General features: G+C 40.3%; 1 protein-coding gene across 5 annotated transcripts in view; it reads left to right on the top strand.

Moving 5' to 3' along the window:
* LOC102200246 (IQ motif and SEC7 domain-containing protein 1-like) overlaps positions 1 to 14,497 on the top strand; it is a 94,558-nt gene that overhangs the window by 54,261 nt on the left and 25,800 nt on the right. Inside the window, exon 1 of one of the 5 annotated variants that reach the window (XM_005749048.2) lies at positions 842 to 1,038. The exons of the other annotated variants lie outside the window; for them this stretch is intronic. Within the exon in view, the coding sequence (XP_005749105.1) occupies positions 962 to 1,038 (77 nt within the window). The 5' untranslated portion in view covers positions 842 to 961. Of the gene's footprint in view, positions 1 to 841; positions 1,039 to 14,497 lie in introns of those variants that run through there. 5 annotated transcript variants of the gene reach the window in all.

Here is a 14,497-nt window from a genome sequence, read left to right as displayed (position 1 = left end):
TGTGTGTGTGTGTGTGTGTGTGTGTGTGTGTGTGTGTGTGTGTGTGTGTCTTTCCAAAACTGCAAACAACTCATTATGTGTCTAATCCCACAGAGTTACTGGAATATGCTGGTCACTGGGTGTAACTCATTACATTGCACTGGCTTCAGTGTAGCAGCCTGTGTTGTTAAAGCAATGTCAGTGTAGTAACTCAAAACAGCCTCTCCCAGCTGCTGAACTGGGGTTCACCCTCCCTCCAGCGTGGCCTTCCCATTGAGCGCAGTGTGATTGTTGGATGCTTGCCGAAGTAATACCATGTAGACAGGCACAAAAAGCTCTCGTGCTCTATCTCTTCATCTACTTCTCTTTCTCTTGCTCACATTCTCCTTCTGTCTCTCTCTCTCATTAAAAGGCATGTCCACATAAACAAGTAACCATGAAACACATGACATAGGCCCAGCCCATCACCACTGGGGAGCATGCATCATGGGAGCAGCCGATATGTGAAAGATTACATTGGACTGAAGAAAAAGTAACAAAAAGCAGAGAGGGGTGTCTGCAGAGAGAGGGAGAGGCAGAGAGAGAGAGAGAGAGAGAGAGGACTGGTGCGCGGTTTATTGTGGGTGGAGAGCTTTTGTTAAAAAGAGGGATGATTTTCTTCTGCTATACATGCTGGGCCTTTACCTTACTTGGTCATCAGGCAGCTTGCAAGAGCAGCAACTCTGAGCCTTACACAAACTAGGACGAGGAGAACTTTGAAAAGGCACACACAAAGTAACTTTAGCAGCGAAAGAATGAACTTCTCTGTGGGTTTTCTATGGAAAGTGAAGGATGTGGGGTGTAATTTGTGGTTGAGGAAGAAGTGAGCACAGACTGTTCTTCTTCTGGCTCATTTAAGGGGAGTTGCTGTAGTTGTTGTGTTTTGTTTTTTTTAACTTTTTTTTTAAACTTCCTCTTGGTGCCATGTACATTTTTTTCGGGCATGTCTGATGCCTCTGGTGATGTCACTGCCGTCTGGAATGCCATGTGGAAGTACTGCATATCCAGCCGAACTATAAGGTAGGAGACCATCTGGCATTGACCACTGCGGATGGCAGGGGCCTCCGAAAAGTGATGGTTGTCTTTCCGACTGACCACAGCAGTCTGTGCAGATATTTCTGACTAATCCAATAACATTCCTGTCTATATGCTCGGTGGTTTCCTTTCTAGAACTATGGAAATGTACTATCACAAAGCAGAAGAGAGCAGACTGGAAGCAGTCAAGACTTTTCAAGGTCTTACTTGACAGTTTACCTTATCAGGGACATGTCTTTAATAATAAAGACTTAAGAAGAATCTGTCTTTCTTTTATTTCTATCTCCTTTAAGTCCTTTCCCTTATCTTTGCCTTGCCATAGGACTGCAACAGAAATGTCCTCTGACACATCACTTTGGGAATGAACATAAAAACCAACATTCAGGAAAGATCTTCTTTTTCCACCTTACATTATTCAGTCTATAGTGATTGGATTTTAATACTAAGTGACCTTTTCATTGTGTCTTTTTATTAATATTCAACTGGCAAACTGGTTATAAAGCTTGCAAGTATTCTCAGGTGTTCATATGACCTCAGTCAAACAGGCCTTTTTATAATGGTTTTGATTTGTGTCTCTTAAAATGAATTTCAAATGCTCCTGACCGACTGGCAAAACAAAGTTTCCAGTCATTATCCGTACAGGAATTTTGGGAAGTTTTGATTTTTAGTTATCTTTTACATCAGGGAGAAGTCTGATCAGTCCCAAATTCATTCAGTGGCCCCGGATATACACCACCAATCATAAAGGACTGTTGTGAAGAATACGGAAAAAGGAGGCTTGCAGCAGATGAAATACCCCCCACATAGCCCTGATCCTAACGTCACCGAGTCTACCTGCGATATATGACGGTGCATGAATAATCAGGCCATTTCACAATGGCAAGTCTCCATGACAGTCATAGCATGTTCAAACTTGAAAACTTGGAACCTAAAATGTGGGCGCTTGTCCACAAAATGTGATCTAAGAATATCAGTTGTTAATTTATATTTAAACATGTATCTAATTTTGAACTTCTGAAGATTTAAATCCAGAGTATGCGACCTTAGGTTCTGTTTGTGCTGCTAAGCACTCAAGAAGAGTTTTTTGTTTTTGTTTTTGTTTTGTTTTTTAAAAGACAATTTGCTGTTTGTGACCTAATCTACATGATAGAGGTTGGATTTCAAAGTCACACTGATGCAGAAATTGTATTGTCTGCAAGTTGTCATGTCTGATGGATCTCTTTGCACAAGTATCATGCATGGATTATATTCATTTGCACATAAACAGCTGTGTGTGCCACAGACGAGCAGTCGCTCTTATTAGACTATTTTCAAGGCTGCTTGAAATGTTTCTCAAGGTCACATGCATTCTTGGCGCATTGTAGTTCAGCGTCTGTGCAGTAGAATCCTTGTGGAGTAAGACGTGTAGTGATTATTTATTTACCATTTATTTAAATAAACATTAACCTTATACACTAAAGATTCATTATAAAATGTGACAAACTTCCGTGCATATTTGTAAAGATATTTATTAGCTGGCCATGTGTGTAATTCTTTAGACAGAACCTACCTCAAATAAGTTCTTACTCCTTAAATTATGAATATAACCAAGAAAAAATGAACAGCACAGGTAGGTGGATCTTTCGCGAATGGGTTATTGATAACCATTTGCTTTGCTCAGGCGATGCATGCATGTCTGATTACATCATGACTCTTTTAGCTGTGACACTGTAGACACCAGGGAGCATTTGATCTCGCTGTTTCTATGTCAAAGTGTGTGACGACGGGAGCATTATTTATTTAATGTCTGTGGATCTGGAGCTTGTCAGTGATGCCTCCTCAATCCACAGTGGATTTTCACGGGACAGAGTACTGAAAGGAAACTCTGCGGAGTGTATTCTGACTGAACTGTGATGCTAACCTGCAGCGCTTCGTGATAGGTAAAGAGGACCTTAATACTTGGAACGTGAGGTTAACTAGGTGTTTCAGACATGAGCCTAGTGTTAGCTGGCAGTCGGGAAACGAGAGCAGACACTGACCTCTCTGTTGGTTTCCTACTTTGGCATACTGACTATAGGACAAGTTGGGTCTATTTGGGGGGGTTGTAATGGAAAAGCAGCAACCTGCCAGCACGAGCTTGCAGTTCCACTGTGGTGAGGGTAGGGAAAAAAGAAAAAGAAAAAACCCTCCCGGGTGGAAAAGCTTAGACGTGTCTAGGATAGAAGCCGTATTCTGCTCAAAAATGTCACAATGATGAAGACGTGAACAGGCTGTTATTGTTAATAAGAGGTTCTCTAGTTGCAGTTAGTCTAATGGCTTCCACATTTGGTGTTCAGTGTATTAAAGTGAGAGTAACATTTCTTTTATAATGGTTGATATTGGTCCTGATGACTTACATCTATGGCATTTGCTGATCTGAGTGGCCCATCTTTTAACGTTCTGAAATATTAAGAAGTAGTGCGATGAAGAGTTGACACGACTGTAAAACATTTTTTCCGGTTTATTTCTTCTATTAAAAACTTTCTTTTTCCCCTGAAGCTTGACAAAATGCTTGTATCTACTAGAAAACTGGTTCCTACTGCTCTTCTTTGTATGGTTGACCAAAAAAAGACCTTCATTCATTACTTTGTTCAGTTTCGTTTCAGTATTGATGTCTAAAGGTGCCTTTTTCCGATCAGTGCTTAAGTTGGAGTCAGTATCCACATACTGCTGAATAATTTAGAATCATGTCTTTACCGGAGGGACATCATATTGTGTGAAAAGTTTTATTCCCTATCATTATTTCTGAAATTCATATAATCATTTGTAAGAGTTTGGTCACCCTGCTGTGTTGAGTAGATGTTTGATCATGACAGTAATAGATGGGTATATGTGCTATAGGCTCTCACTGTCTTTTCACCTTCTATTGCTGCAGGGCTGCAACATTATGGGAGAATATATTTGGGAACATTGCCTGTGCTGCAGTATCTACACTGCTCATGTTAAGCCGTGCAGCTTTTGAAATGCTAATAAGCAAGTTTGTTTACTCTAATGCTTAAGAAAGCTTCCCTCTGGAGACACATTTCACGTTCACAGTGTTTACTGGGGTGTCTGATGTGGAAAATGCACTAAACAGAAATGCATTGGGGGGAAAAAAGTGCGATGTTTCTAGAATGTCTCCCAGTTTCCCTTTTTTTCTGTACTTTATGTGTGTGATTAAAGGAGGGCCAAAATATGTGTTGCCTCTGTTCTGCTCTTTGTGATCAGTCGGGGACAGCGAGAGCTCCGAGAAGCACAGTCGCTGTCGCTTTCTGTGGCTTTTTTTTTTTTTTTTTTTTTTTTTGGCTGTTGTACTACTTTTGATGACATATTCCTTTGCATCTCTTCACAGTGCCTGCCTGGAGAATAATGAGCATGTGTGCTGTATTAACTTATGTAATGGCAAGCAAGAGGAGGGGTGAGTTTGGGGGGGCAGTGAAGGAGGAGGGGGAAGAGAAGAGTGATGAGCTCATGCTGCTGCACTGCAGCTCTTATAGACACACTCTGCATTTTGTGGTCTTTTTTTTTTTTTTTTTTTTTTTTAGCCATGTGTTATTGCGCATGCACATATGCATTCGTGCAGGCTTATTTTGTGTGCATCGGGTCGACTGATTCACTTTCAAAAATAAAGCATATGTAGAATGAAAAAGAGCAGATCATAATTTTGTAATTAGAATTTAGCGTTCTGCTGCAGGCTGCCATCCATGCTTTTTATAACTTTATTGAAATATTGCCACTTTTTTATTGATAACTGATGATGAGGGAGAGACAGGAAATGGGGAAGAAAGTAAGGACTGACATTCAGTAAGTGGTTCCGCCAGCTGGTGTTCGAACCTGCAAGTCGGTCCTCAGAAGATTAGTGGTATGCGCTCTCAGCTCGATCATGTGCCTGTGGTTTCATATTTTCATCGCTTAGCTCTGGCAGTGCTTTGCTATGAATGGGAATTGGCATGTGCACACTGTTCTTTACCTGCATCACCGTTGGTCCAGAGAGCTGAAGCTCAGCTGTGAACAAGCTGAGCCTCCTGAGCTCAGGCTGACTGTTGGTGCTAATCCACAAACTCTTTTCAGCAACAAAGAAGACTTGCATTATCCAGAGTTAATGCCAGAAATGAGCAAGGTGGGGAAGGGTCAAAGGATGAGAGAGGAGGGGAGGGGGGGGTTAAAATGGCACGCCAGTGCATTTGCTCTATAAAACAGAGTGGTTCCTTTGGGGGCTTTTTAGCTCTTCAAGGTTTTCAATGTCATATTATAAGAATACAAATTAGATGTGACACATAACGCTCTCTGTATACTATGTGTTGTTTTCACCAATTAATATTTGATTATATACTTTATTAATCTTATTGCTTGTGTGTGAGCATGATTTGTTGAATTAGCACATGTCCCTGCACGAGAGTGAAATAAGCATGTTGTCAGGGAGGCTGGGACTGCGACTGGTAAATGGTCATTAAAGTTAAATGTTTATCTTGGTTGGGCTCATTGGTTTGGACTGTTTAAATGGAGGTTATTTTGTTTTCTTATTTCACACACATACACGTATCTTCAGCATCTTTTAAAGGTATGGACAGTGGTTTTTTGTTTTGTTTTTTGGGTTTTTTTTGTTTGCTTTTTTTTTCCTGTCAGCCTTAGCTGTTGCCTTGACAACTGGCCTCAGAGATCTGTGCACGTGCACGTAATTGTGATAAATCCTGATTTCAATCTATGAGAAACCATCCACAGAGACCTGTATCATTCAGTGCCCATCATAGTAGGAGTTGTACTATATATATATTTTGGTTTTAATTATTTTGCAACATGAAAGCGCATAGAAACAACTACGAGATGCACGTTGAAGCATTTATCTATAATACCTACCATAACACATTCTAATAATCAACACTGTTATTGCTCTGTAAAAGGAAAACCCTGAAAATGGACAGTTTGAAGCATTTAATACATACAATGATTTGCTTAGCAACTTGTTACGAAAACATTTTTGATCATTATCATTATCAATCTGCTTTTAAATTTCGTTTATTTTTGTTTTTTAAGCTGTCGGTGTTTTACAGTCACGCTAGAAATCATTCATTCTCAATAAACAAGGACCGGTCATGTCAAATAGGTCAAACTTTTCTCCTCATGAAGACATGTACATGTCTGCCTGCAGCTTAAATAAGCTCCCTTGGGAGCTGAGTAATTTCCACTCCCTTGGTTTGTGTAGCCTTTGCCCTAAATTCTTTATATATACACTTTTTCCTCTTTTTGTAACATCCTTCCCTCTGCTGTTCTACTTTACATCAACTTTTTTCCTCCCCCGTCTTGATAAAGATGAGTGGGATGCTTTTAATCAGTCATATATCCCTAAGCACAGCATCATTCTTTGTACAGTGGACTGTACACCAGCACCATCTGTTGGTAGAAAGACTTCAGGACAGAGAAAAGCCTCAAGGAGTAAGAGAATCTCCTGTGACTACTTGATAGAGGTCTTATGTTAATCTCCCTCCCACTGTGTGGATAGTCCGTGGGTTTGGCTGCATTCCCTATGAAGAAAGTGAGAAACGGTCAGAGTTGCCTGCCTGTTAATGGGCGCAGAGTCATACTAGTCGGGCTTTCCGCTGCGAGTAAGTCAAGTGCAGAGAGCTAAGAAATTAAACAATGGGAGATATTACGAGTCATATAAATGAGTGGACCTGAATTCCACTGTGAGTCATCGCAGAAGGGAGAAAAGACAAATTAAGGCAGATGGGGGCTCTTGCTTTGTCTGGAGTCCCACAGCGGCTACTGTAGCCTTATAGCCTGTTTCTCTGGCTTTTCTCCCAGATTGCTGATACTGAGCTTTACTACCAAGGCTTACTTAACTGTTTCATATTATCTGGAAGATTAAAAATATAAAAATAACCTCTTTTTTGTTGACGAAATTGATTTCTGTCCTGATTTGATTTTCTTCTAAATAAAGAAAGCTGAGGTCATTTTTTAATTTATTTATTTATTTTTTGGCCCCTTTGCGTTTTTCCCCATTGACACACTTTAAGAAAAAAAAAGAGAAATCATATATATAATTTATTTATTTATATTTTTGATGGAAAAATGCAGGAAACCAAAGCACTTGAACCATGGAGACACGGAGCCTTATCCCTCAATGTGAGATGCTACAGTGTTTCTTATCCCATATAAGGAGGACACACGAAACATGTGACATAATCTGAATAGAATTCTTATTTTTGCATCAGAATTGAAGGCACTCTTAGACGACCTGTTATCTAACTAGAAATGCTCTGGCTGTCTGAGGATGTGTTCTGGTTGAGAGCTCAGATTTACCCTTTGGCAACACCATGTGTCCTAAAGAGAAGAGGGCAAAAAGGAAAAAAGGAGAAAAAAAATCAGTGACCTTGTAGAGCTGTAACACGCAGGCTCCACACATGCCCCCACTGATTTACAGACATCAACCCAGCAGCTGAATAAATGACCACAGACCATTGCAGAGGCATATTTGGATGGGAGAGTGAGAAGACAGCTGATGCTAGAGAGAGAGAGGGGCTGACTAAAGGAAGAAAGAAGGGCAGAGATTCAAAGAAACTGAGGCTGTGAGGGACAAAGCTAAGTGAAGCTGATGATTGAGGCAGGGGGGAGGGTGCGCAGTGTGCGGAGAGCCTCCTCTTTTCATTGACGTTTAGGAGAATGTGCTGATTAGTGGAAAGTACATCATTCAGATGGAGGTTCCTAGTCCCCCGTGTATGACTGGAGACTGGGAACAAAAACATGCAGCTTTCCAGTAACCACGGTCACCTTAACTTTCTCTAAAGCAGCAGTTTGTCATCAGAGCCTGGCTCTGGTTTGATACTGTATGGACCAGCCTGGAGACAGATGTGTGGAGGTAGGTGGGCTCTGGTCTGCAGGTGCGTGTGAGTGCGGTATATCTGGATGTGAAGTGCAGGTTCAAGCTGTTTACATATTGTCCAGCTGTCCAGCAGCGTGTCAGGCTGGTTTGCATGCACGATCAATCATGAATTACTAACAAATTTGTTTAAAAAATATTTAAACGATTGAAAATCTATTTGTGAGAATTGTTTGTTTGTTTGCTTTTTTGGGGGGGGGGGGGTGTATCACGGACGATTGTTCTGTTAAAACAAGCTACTGGTATGTGCAGATATAATATCGGGCTGTATGAAACTGAACTGTAATAATTCATTTATGCAGACATTTAAGCTCTATATGTATGGAGAGTATATGAAATAGAGCTGTAGCTGCTGCACTGTAGTTTGGCTGTACTCTAATGCGCTTTACTCTCTTCTTACTTGGTGTCTTATTTACAAAGTGCAAATTCAACCTCTTTAAGATTCGTGATACATTTTTTTTTTTAAAAAGGAAAAAAAAAAGGATTTGCCATCTGTTTGCCATCTTTCTGATTTCCACCTTTTTACCAGTGAAGACTTTTTCTCACCAGGCTGAGTCTCAGCACATTCCTGCTGATTGTCTCCTTCATAAGGCACATCCTGTTGATGTATTTTCAACCTATAGGCGGCTGCCGTTCTGTTTTTTTCCATGTGTTTGCGAGGGGCCTGTGTGCTTTGTCCACTCACACATCTTCTCGTTAGTCCTCTTAACAGAATGGATGCTTTGGTGAGGACATCATTAGAACCTATTAGATGCACTGACCGTGACACTGCGTGTCCCTCCCTCAGTCTTATACAAAACAGACCTGCACTGTACTCCGTGTATGCAGACTTTGCATTTTCCCTACATCGCACGCAACTCAAACCTTCCTCTCAGTCTTCCCTCAGTCCATTTATATCCCTGCCCTGTGTTTACATGCTTTCACATCACATGTATTGTTATCATTCTGTCCCCTCACAGGATGCCGCTGACTTATTGTATAGCAGATCAAATTCAAAATTCCCTTCTGGGACAATTAGGCATGGTACAGCTGCTATGAATCTCAATGGCTTTTTAGTACACAGAATTTCTTGGTGTTTCATCATCGAATGCACACTAATTTCAAAAAATGGTGAACTGGCTTTTCTAAAAATGCTATTCATTATTCTTATCCACATGGGAAACCATTAAAATATGAAAACAAAGCATTTCTTCTTCTTCCTTTTTTAACATGAAGCAGAAACGCATCATGTGGAAGAATTTACCTTATGTTGGCCAGATGTTTATGTACTTGAACAAAAGGTTTAGCCGACAACAATATGACCCGTCACACTGACAGTGGCCCTCCTGTGGAACTCAAAGCATTAAGACTGAGCTGTAAGTGCTCTGCTCCAAACACGTAAACAGATTATAGAAGTATCTCATCCTGTTATCATGGCTGGTTTGAGGATGTTATGTCCCTCCCTCTGGAATGGCTCCTCTCAGCTGTTACTGCAGGATTGTTGTAGTAGGCTGAACAGTTTACTCAAAGTTTAAGTGAGGGGGTTGACCTTATTTTACACAGTGGATTTGTTGAACAGCAGGAATGACAAAGTACACCGAAAGCTGACATTGACAGTTCCCTTCAGTATAATGAAAGCCGTCACAGTGTCTGCATTTCTGTGTAGTTACCTAAACTGTGCTCAAAGTTTCAACAAAGCACTTTATCCTTGAAGTCTACCAAATGAATCTGAATCAACAGTCACTCCAGTTACTGGAATTGTAAAAAATTATCAAATTTAATACACCAACATGACCTAACTTGTCATAAAAGCTTCTGTATGATGTGTTTTATTACCCTGAGTGTGACATAGACACGTGACTCCAGACCTGGAAATAAGTTTGTCAGTTTTACACGTGCAAAATTCTGTCTGCTTCTCTTTGCTGTAGCCTAAATATTCATTTTTTCCCATATAGTGGCCAAAGTTCTGCCAGGCCAGTATTTTTTATTATTATTATTTTTTTTTTTTTTTAAATTTAAAAAAAAAAAAAGGGAAATGAACTCCACCAAAAGAGAAAACATTCTCCTCTGGACCATGTTGATTTTTATGTCAATCACAGATCCATGTGGGTGTGAGAATTACTTTCCACTGATACAGCCTCCTGCTTGTTATTGACCCTGGAGGCTATAAGGAAGTTCAGCTGATTAAAATTTGTCTGACAGAATTAGTCTGTTCTTTATTCAATAAAAAGAACACCAAACCAGCATGTCGAGACACTTCAGTCTTCTAGTTACACCCTTGAGTTCTCAAGGGAAAAAAAGAAGGATTCCAAAAAGAACTTGAAATAGAGAAACATCCTTTCTGCCTTCTTATATTTCTACCCCCGTGTACAAACCTGTTTATCTTGGAAACATGCATCATGGAAAAAAGAATGACTCAAGGTTAAAAAAACAAAACAAAAACATCTGGTATCTTTATTTCTAATGCTGACGAGCTGACGTGTCTTGACATTATTGTCATATTTGATAAAAAGAGCCAACTCCATTAAACGTTAGCGTTTTGTCCTGTGGGCTCAGAAAACCAACCAGGGGCTTCTAATAAGTAATCGACGGGTTACAGATCGATGTATCCTGAAGCCTATAGAGACATATTTTGAGTCCATAAGACTGAAAGCTTTATGGACTAAAAATCCAGCCTCCAAGGACAGGTAGCAGACAAATTTACAATTTTGTTTTAAAATAAACCTTTTCCTTTAAAATGACGGGAATTTGTCTGTTCCAAGCATTGTGGTCATGCACGACACGGCTGGCTGTCTCTTCTGTATCTTACTCCTAAAGGACTGGTTGTTATTGACTTCCAATGTGAGTTCGTAGCTGTCAAATATGCTTTGATTGTGTGCAAATTAAATGGAACCCAAACACCATTAACCACTGTCAGTGTCAGGTAGTTTGTCACTGAGATGGCAAATTTAATCCATAGCTTGCGCCCATGTGTGACCTCCTTTTCTTGTAAAATGCTTTGGCACCATCTCAAGCGGAGGTTACAGGAGGCATTTAGAGAAATGAAACAATAAACACGGTGCTGCATAACTGCTCCTCTCCAAAAATCTCTATCGCTCTGTAAAAGCCGGGCCTCGTGTCCCAGCCAGACTGCCTGAATGGAGTATATGTAGAAGCATAAGATCTGCTGACATGCACCCACCGGGTCTTGTGGAAATGTGGTATGAATGGAACTTGCACATTCAGGATATCTTGTTCCACTGTGGAATATGTCAACATGAATCCATTTCTCAGCACTCTCGTGACCTGCACAAAAGGTTTTCTCAGCTTCCTTTTTACGTTTGTGAGGAAAAGGAACGTAGATCGAGGCTGCGTTATCTCTGCGCTTTTGTTCTGTGATTGATTGCTTCCTGGTTGTCTGTGGCTCTGGGGGGGGGGGTGAAAAAAAGGATCATGGCCACTTAGTCATTTTTCAACTTTTATAACTTTTGAACCTTAGGCTCATTGTCAAGATATGAAAACTTTGACATGTGTGTCTCTACGAATCTATAAAGAGGACAGGTGGGGATCATGAATTATTTCTTTTTTAATTCTGCTCCCATTGTTGAGGTGCTTTCAGCTGTGGCTTTTAATTAATATTTAAATACGACTGATTAAGTTTTCATTACGGCAGGGAAAAGCTCTCATAACATGTAAACCAATCTTGAGTTTTCTCATGTTAATTCTGTGGCTGATTTGGTGTTTCTGCTTAGATGTGCAAAGTTTTTGAAAAAAGGGGAAAAAGGAAAAAGTTAACAGTCAGGATTTCCTTTGACAGCTGGGATCCTGATACAGCAATCCTTTCAGTACTGCTCAAACCTCCTGCCTCTTAGAGACTAAAACGATCAATGCAAGACGTTTGCACTCAGTGAACTTGTACTAGCAAATACATTTAGATATTTTTCCCCAGGGCATTAACAAATATTTCTTGTTGTTTGATCTGTCTTTTTTTTTGTTTTTTTTTGTTTGTTTTTTTATTGTTTTGCTTAATTTCTCTTGTCAGTGCTGTGGTTAGGTTGATTAGAATGGAGCTAAGCTTGAAAGTGCATTAATCTTTCGAGTAAGAGCTCCTCTGTGGCATGACTTGATTGAAGCTTATTCACAGTATTTGCACACTAGATACAGTGTAGATACTCTTAGCTGCCTTCATTTCCCCACATCTGTATTCAGTTCTCTGGTTTTCTTTTTTTCTCCTGAAATAACATTGGGTTTCCTGAATGATTCCTTCCCTGTCAGCCTAATGAGGGGCATTAAAATGAAATACATTTTACGCTTTCACTTCCAAGTGGAGCAGAATCTGAAAGGCGTAAAGAAGCAGACATGAGAGAAGCCGCCTTTACATGATGTGCCAATGCAAACAATGGCTTGTGCCAGTGTATATGGCCGAGTGGGAAGGAGCTCCTCAGGGCACCTCGAGGCTTAGTCGTAGTGTTTATGCTGTGGGCTTCGGGTGCCATGGAGGCGCAGTTTGCTTTGCTTTTGTGAAGGGCAGCAAAGCATGGCAAGAAACTGGAGTCTTGACTGGGGAGTTCAGGGCTGTTGGAAAACAAAGTGAGGCAAGCTCTGGTAAAGCTATTAGACAGCTGTGCGCGGAGAGGTGAATTTTTTGTGGAATGTAAGCAGTCTGAGTTTTATAGGAATGCAGAGATTTCAATCTGCATCTCCTCACTGTATCTGTATCTCTTCAATCTCAATCATCTTCTGCATATAATAAGCAACTTATGTAGACGATTTTAAATAAACCGTTTTTCTTTATTGATGCTGAATCGTACATTTGAAAAGAGACTGATTCAAAACCTTCCATGCAATTAGCATGTGTCTTCACTAGACACTTAATTATACTACAATCACCTCTAAGCCACAACATCATTTCTTGCTTGACTGCTAATGAAATCTTGTGAGAGATTGGAATGATTGAGCAACACAACGTGTTCAAGATCATCAGCTATTTAATCAGATCTCTGTTGCTGTCGGCAATGAATGGAATCTGATTGAAACAGCAATTATTATCATTGTAAGCCTTGAAGTCAATTTACCCAGTTCAATGATGTGACTTAGCTCATGGCTCCAAAATGATTGCACTGAGAGATACACATGTATGCTCAAAAGTGCATGCACAAGTAGTTATTTTAGGAACACGTTTGGTTTATGTCAAATGATGGATTATATTATATATATATATATATTTATCTATTTAAAAAAAAAATCTAAGATAATATTGATAGATGGCTCCACAGAATCATTTCTGGAATCTGTGTAGCACCAGGACGTGATTTTGATAGTGTTTGGCAATAAATCAGGAGTCTGTTTGAAGACTGATTGGCCAGCATGGTGCTGTTAGGAAGACGGATGTTTTAGGAAGGTTGGAAACGATATTAGAAATATTTTCTGATATTTGTTGAAGATGTTTAGCCAATCAGTTAAGCCTAAGTTGCTTACACTGCACTAGACAACTTTATACATTCTTAAAATGTGATTCAAAGAAAGGGAAAAAGCTTTGAATATATTTAAGTCTATATAAGATATAGGTTACATATATAAGACATCTTCGCTGTGGGGTCTTGCAGCATGCCACAAACTCATCTTTCCTGACCTGTAATGCATTTAAACCGCAGACTGTGTGACTTGAGACAGGTGGGGACTCTGCTGCTGCCTCAAATAGATTATTGCACAAACCCCTCCCCACCCGAAAAACCTGGTTCGTTACATCCCGGTGCCTTTGAATAACCCACCACCCTCCTGATATGCAGCTGTGACAAACATGTCTGACCCCAGTTGTCCTGAATGACATCATCAACCGCATATCTGCCCCCAGACCTAATGTGCATCTTTAAGGGAACATATAGTATCATATCTAACCAGTGGGTGGCGATGTCACTCTGAGAGCCCATTGTGGACTGGGTCCAATCATTGCAAAGCCTCTGTCGGGTCTGTTTTATTGTTCTGGTGGCAGTGCTGTGCTCCTGCGGTCATCACGACCGCCATGAGTATTTATACCCGCTGTGGCTTATGTCACATTTACAGTCATGGCTGCTCTGAGTACCACTCTGTTTTCCAGTTGACCTCAAGATTTCACGGTGTCACTAAAAAACGCTGCACATCAATGCACTACAAAGAAACCGATAATGAGATGATATCAGCAGGGCATTCATTGGCCATTCTCCTGATGTGTATTCTTTCTCTTGTTCTTCACAGCTTTGTCTCACTCGGAGTGTTTACCAGAGCGTGTCACCTCACATGGGTCTATTTTTAGCAGGGGAGAACTGTGCTGTAGTATGTGTCCCTGATGGGTGGAGCTAACGTTAAGAGCTTTGGAGAAATACAGTAGCTGGTAATGGAGTGAGCTGAAAGGGGAAATATTGTTACTGGACAAAGGGGGCCTGCTTCTAATAATGGTTACAGCACAAAAGACACCACCTCTATTTATATTTTAACTGAGAGGGAGAGGGCATCTTCAAGCAGACAAGATGATTTTGAAGTGATGTGTTAGTGTAGTTCTTTTTTTTTCTCCGATTTTATTTTAATGCAGTCACAAAAAAGAGTACAAAAGCATGTGGCTGGTTTTATATAGTA

The sequence above is a fragment of the Pundamilia nyererei genome, unplaced genomic scaffold (genome assembly GCF_000239375.1).
Source record: "Pundamilia nyererei isolate P.nyererei 1_Seehausen unplaced genomic scaffold, PunNye1.0 scaffold00236, whole genome shotgun sequence".
Lineage (NCBI taxonomy): Eukaryota > Metazoa > Chordata > Actinopteri > Cichliformes > Cichlidae > Pundamilia > Pundamilia nyererei.
This window is presented reverse-complemented; position numbering and strand designations above follow the sequence as displayed.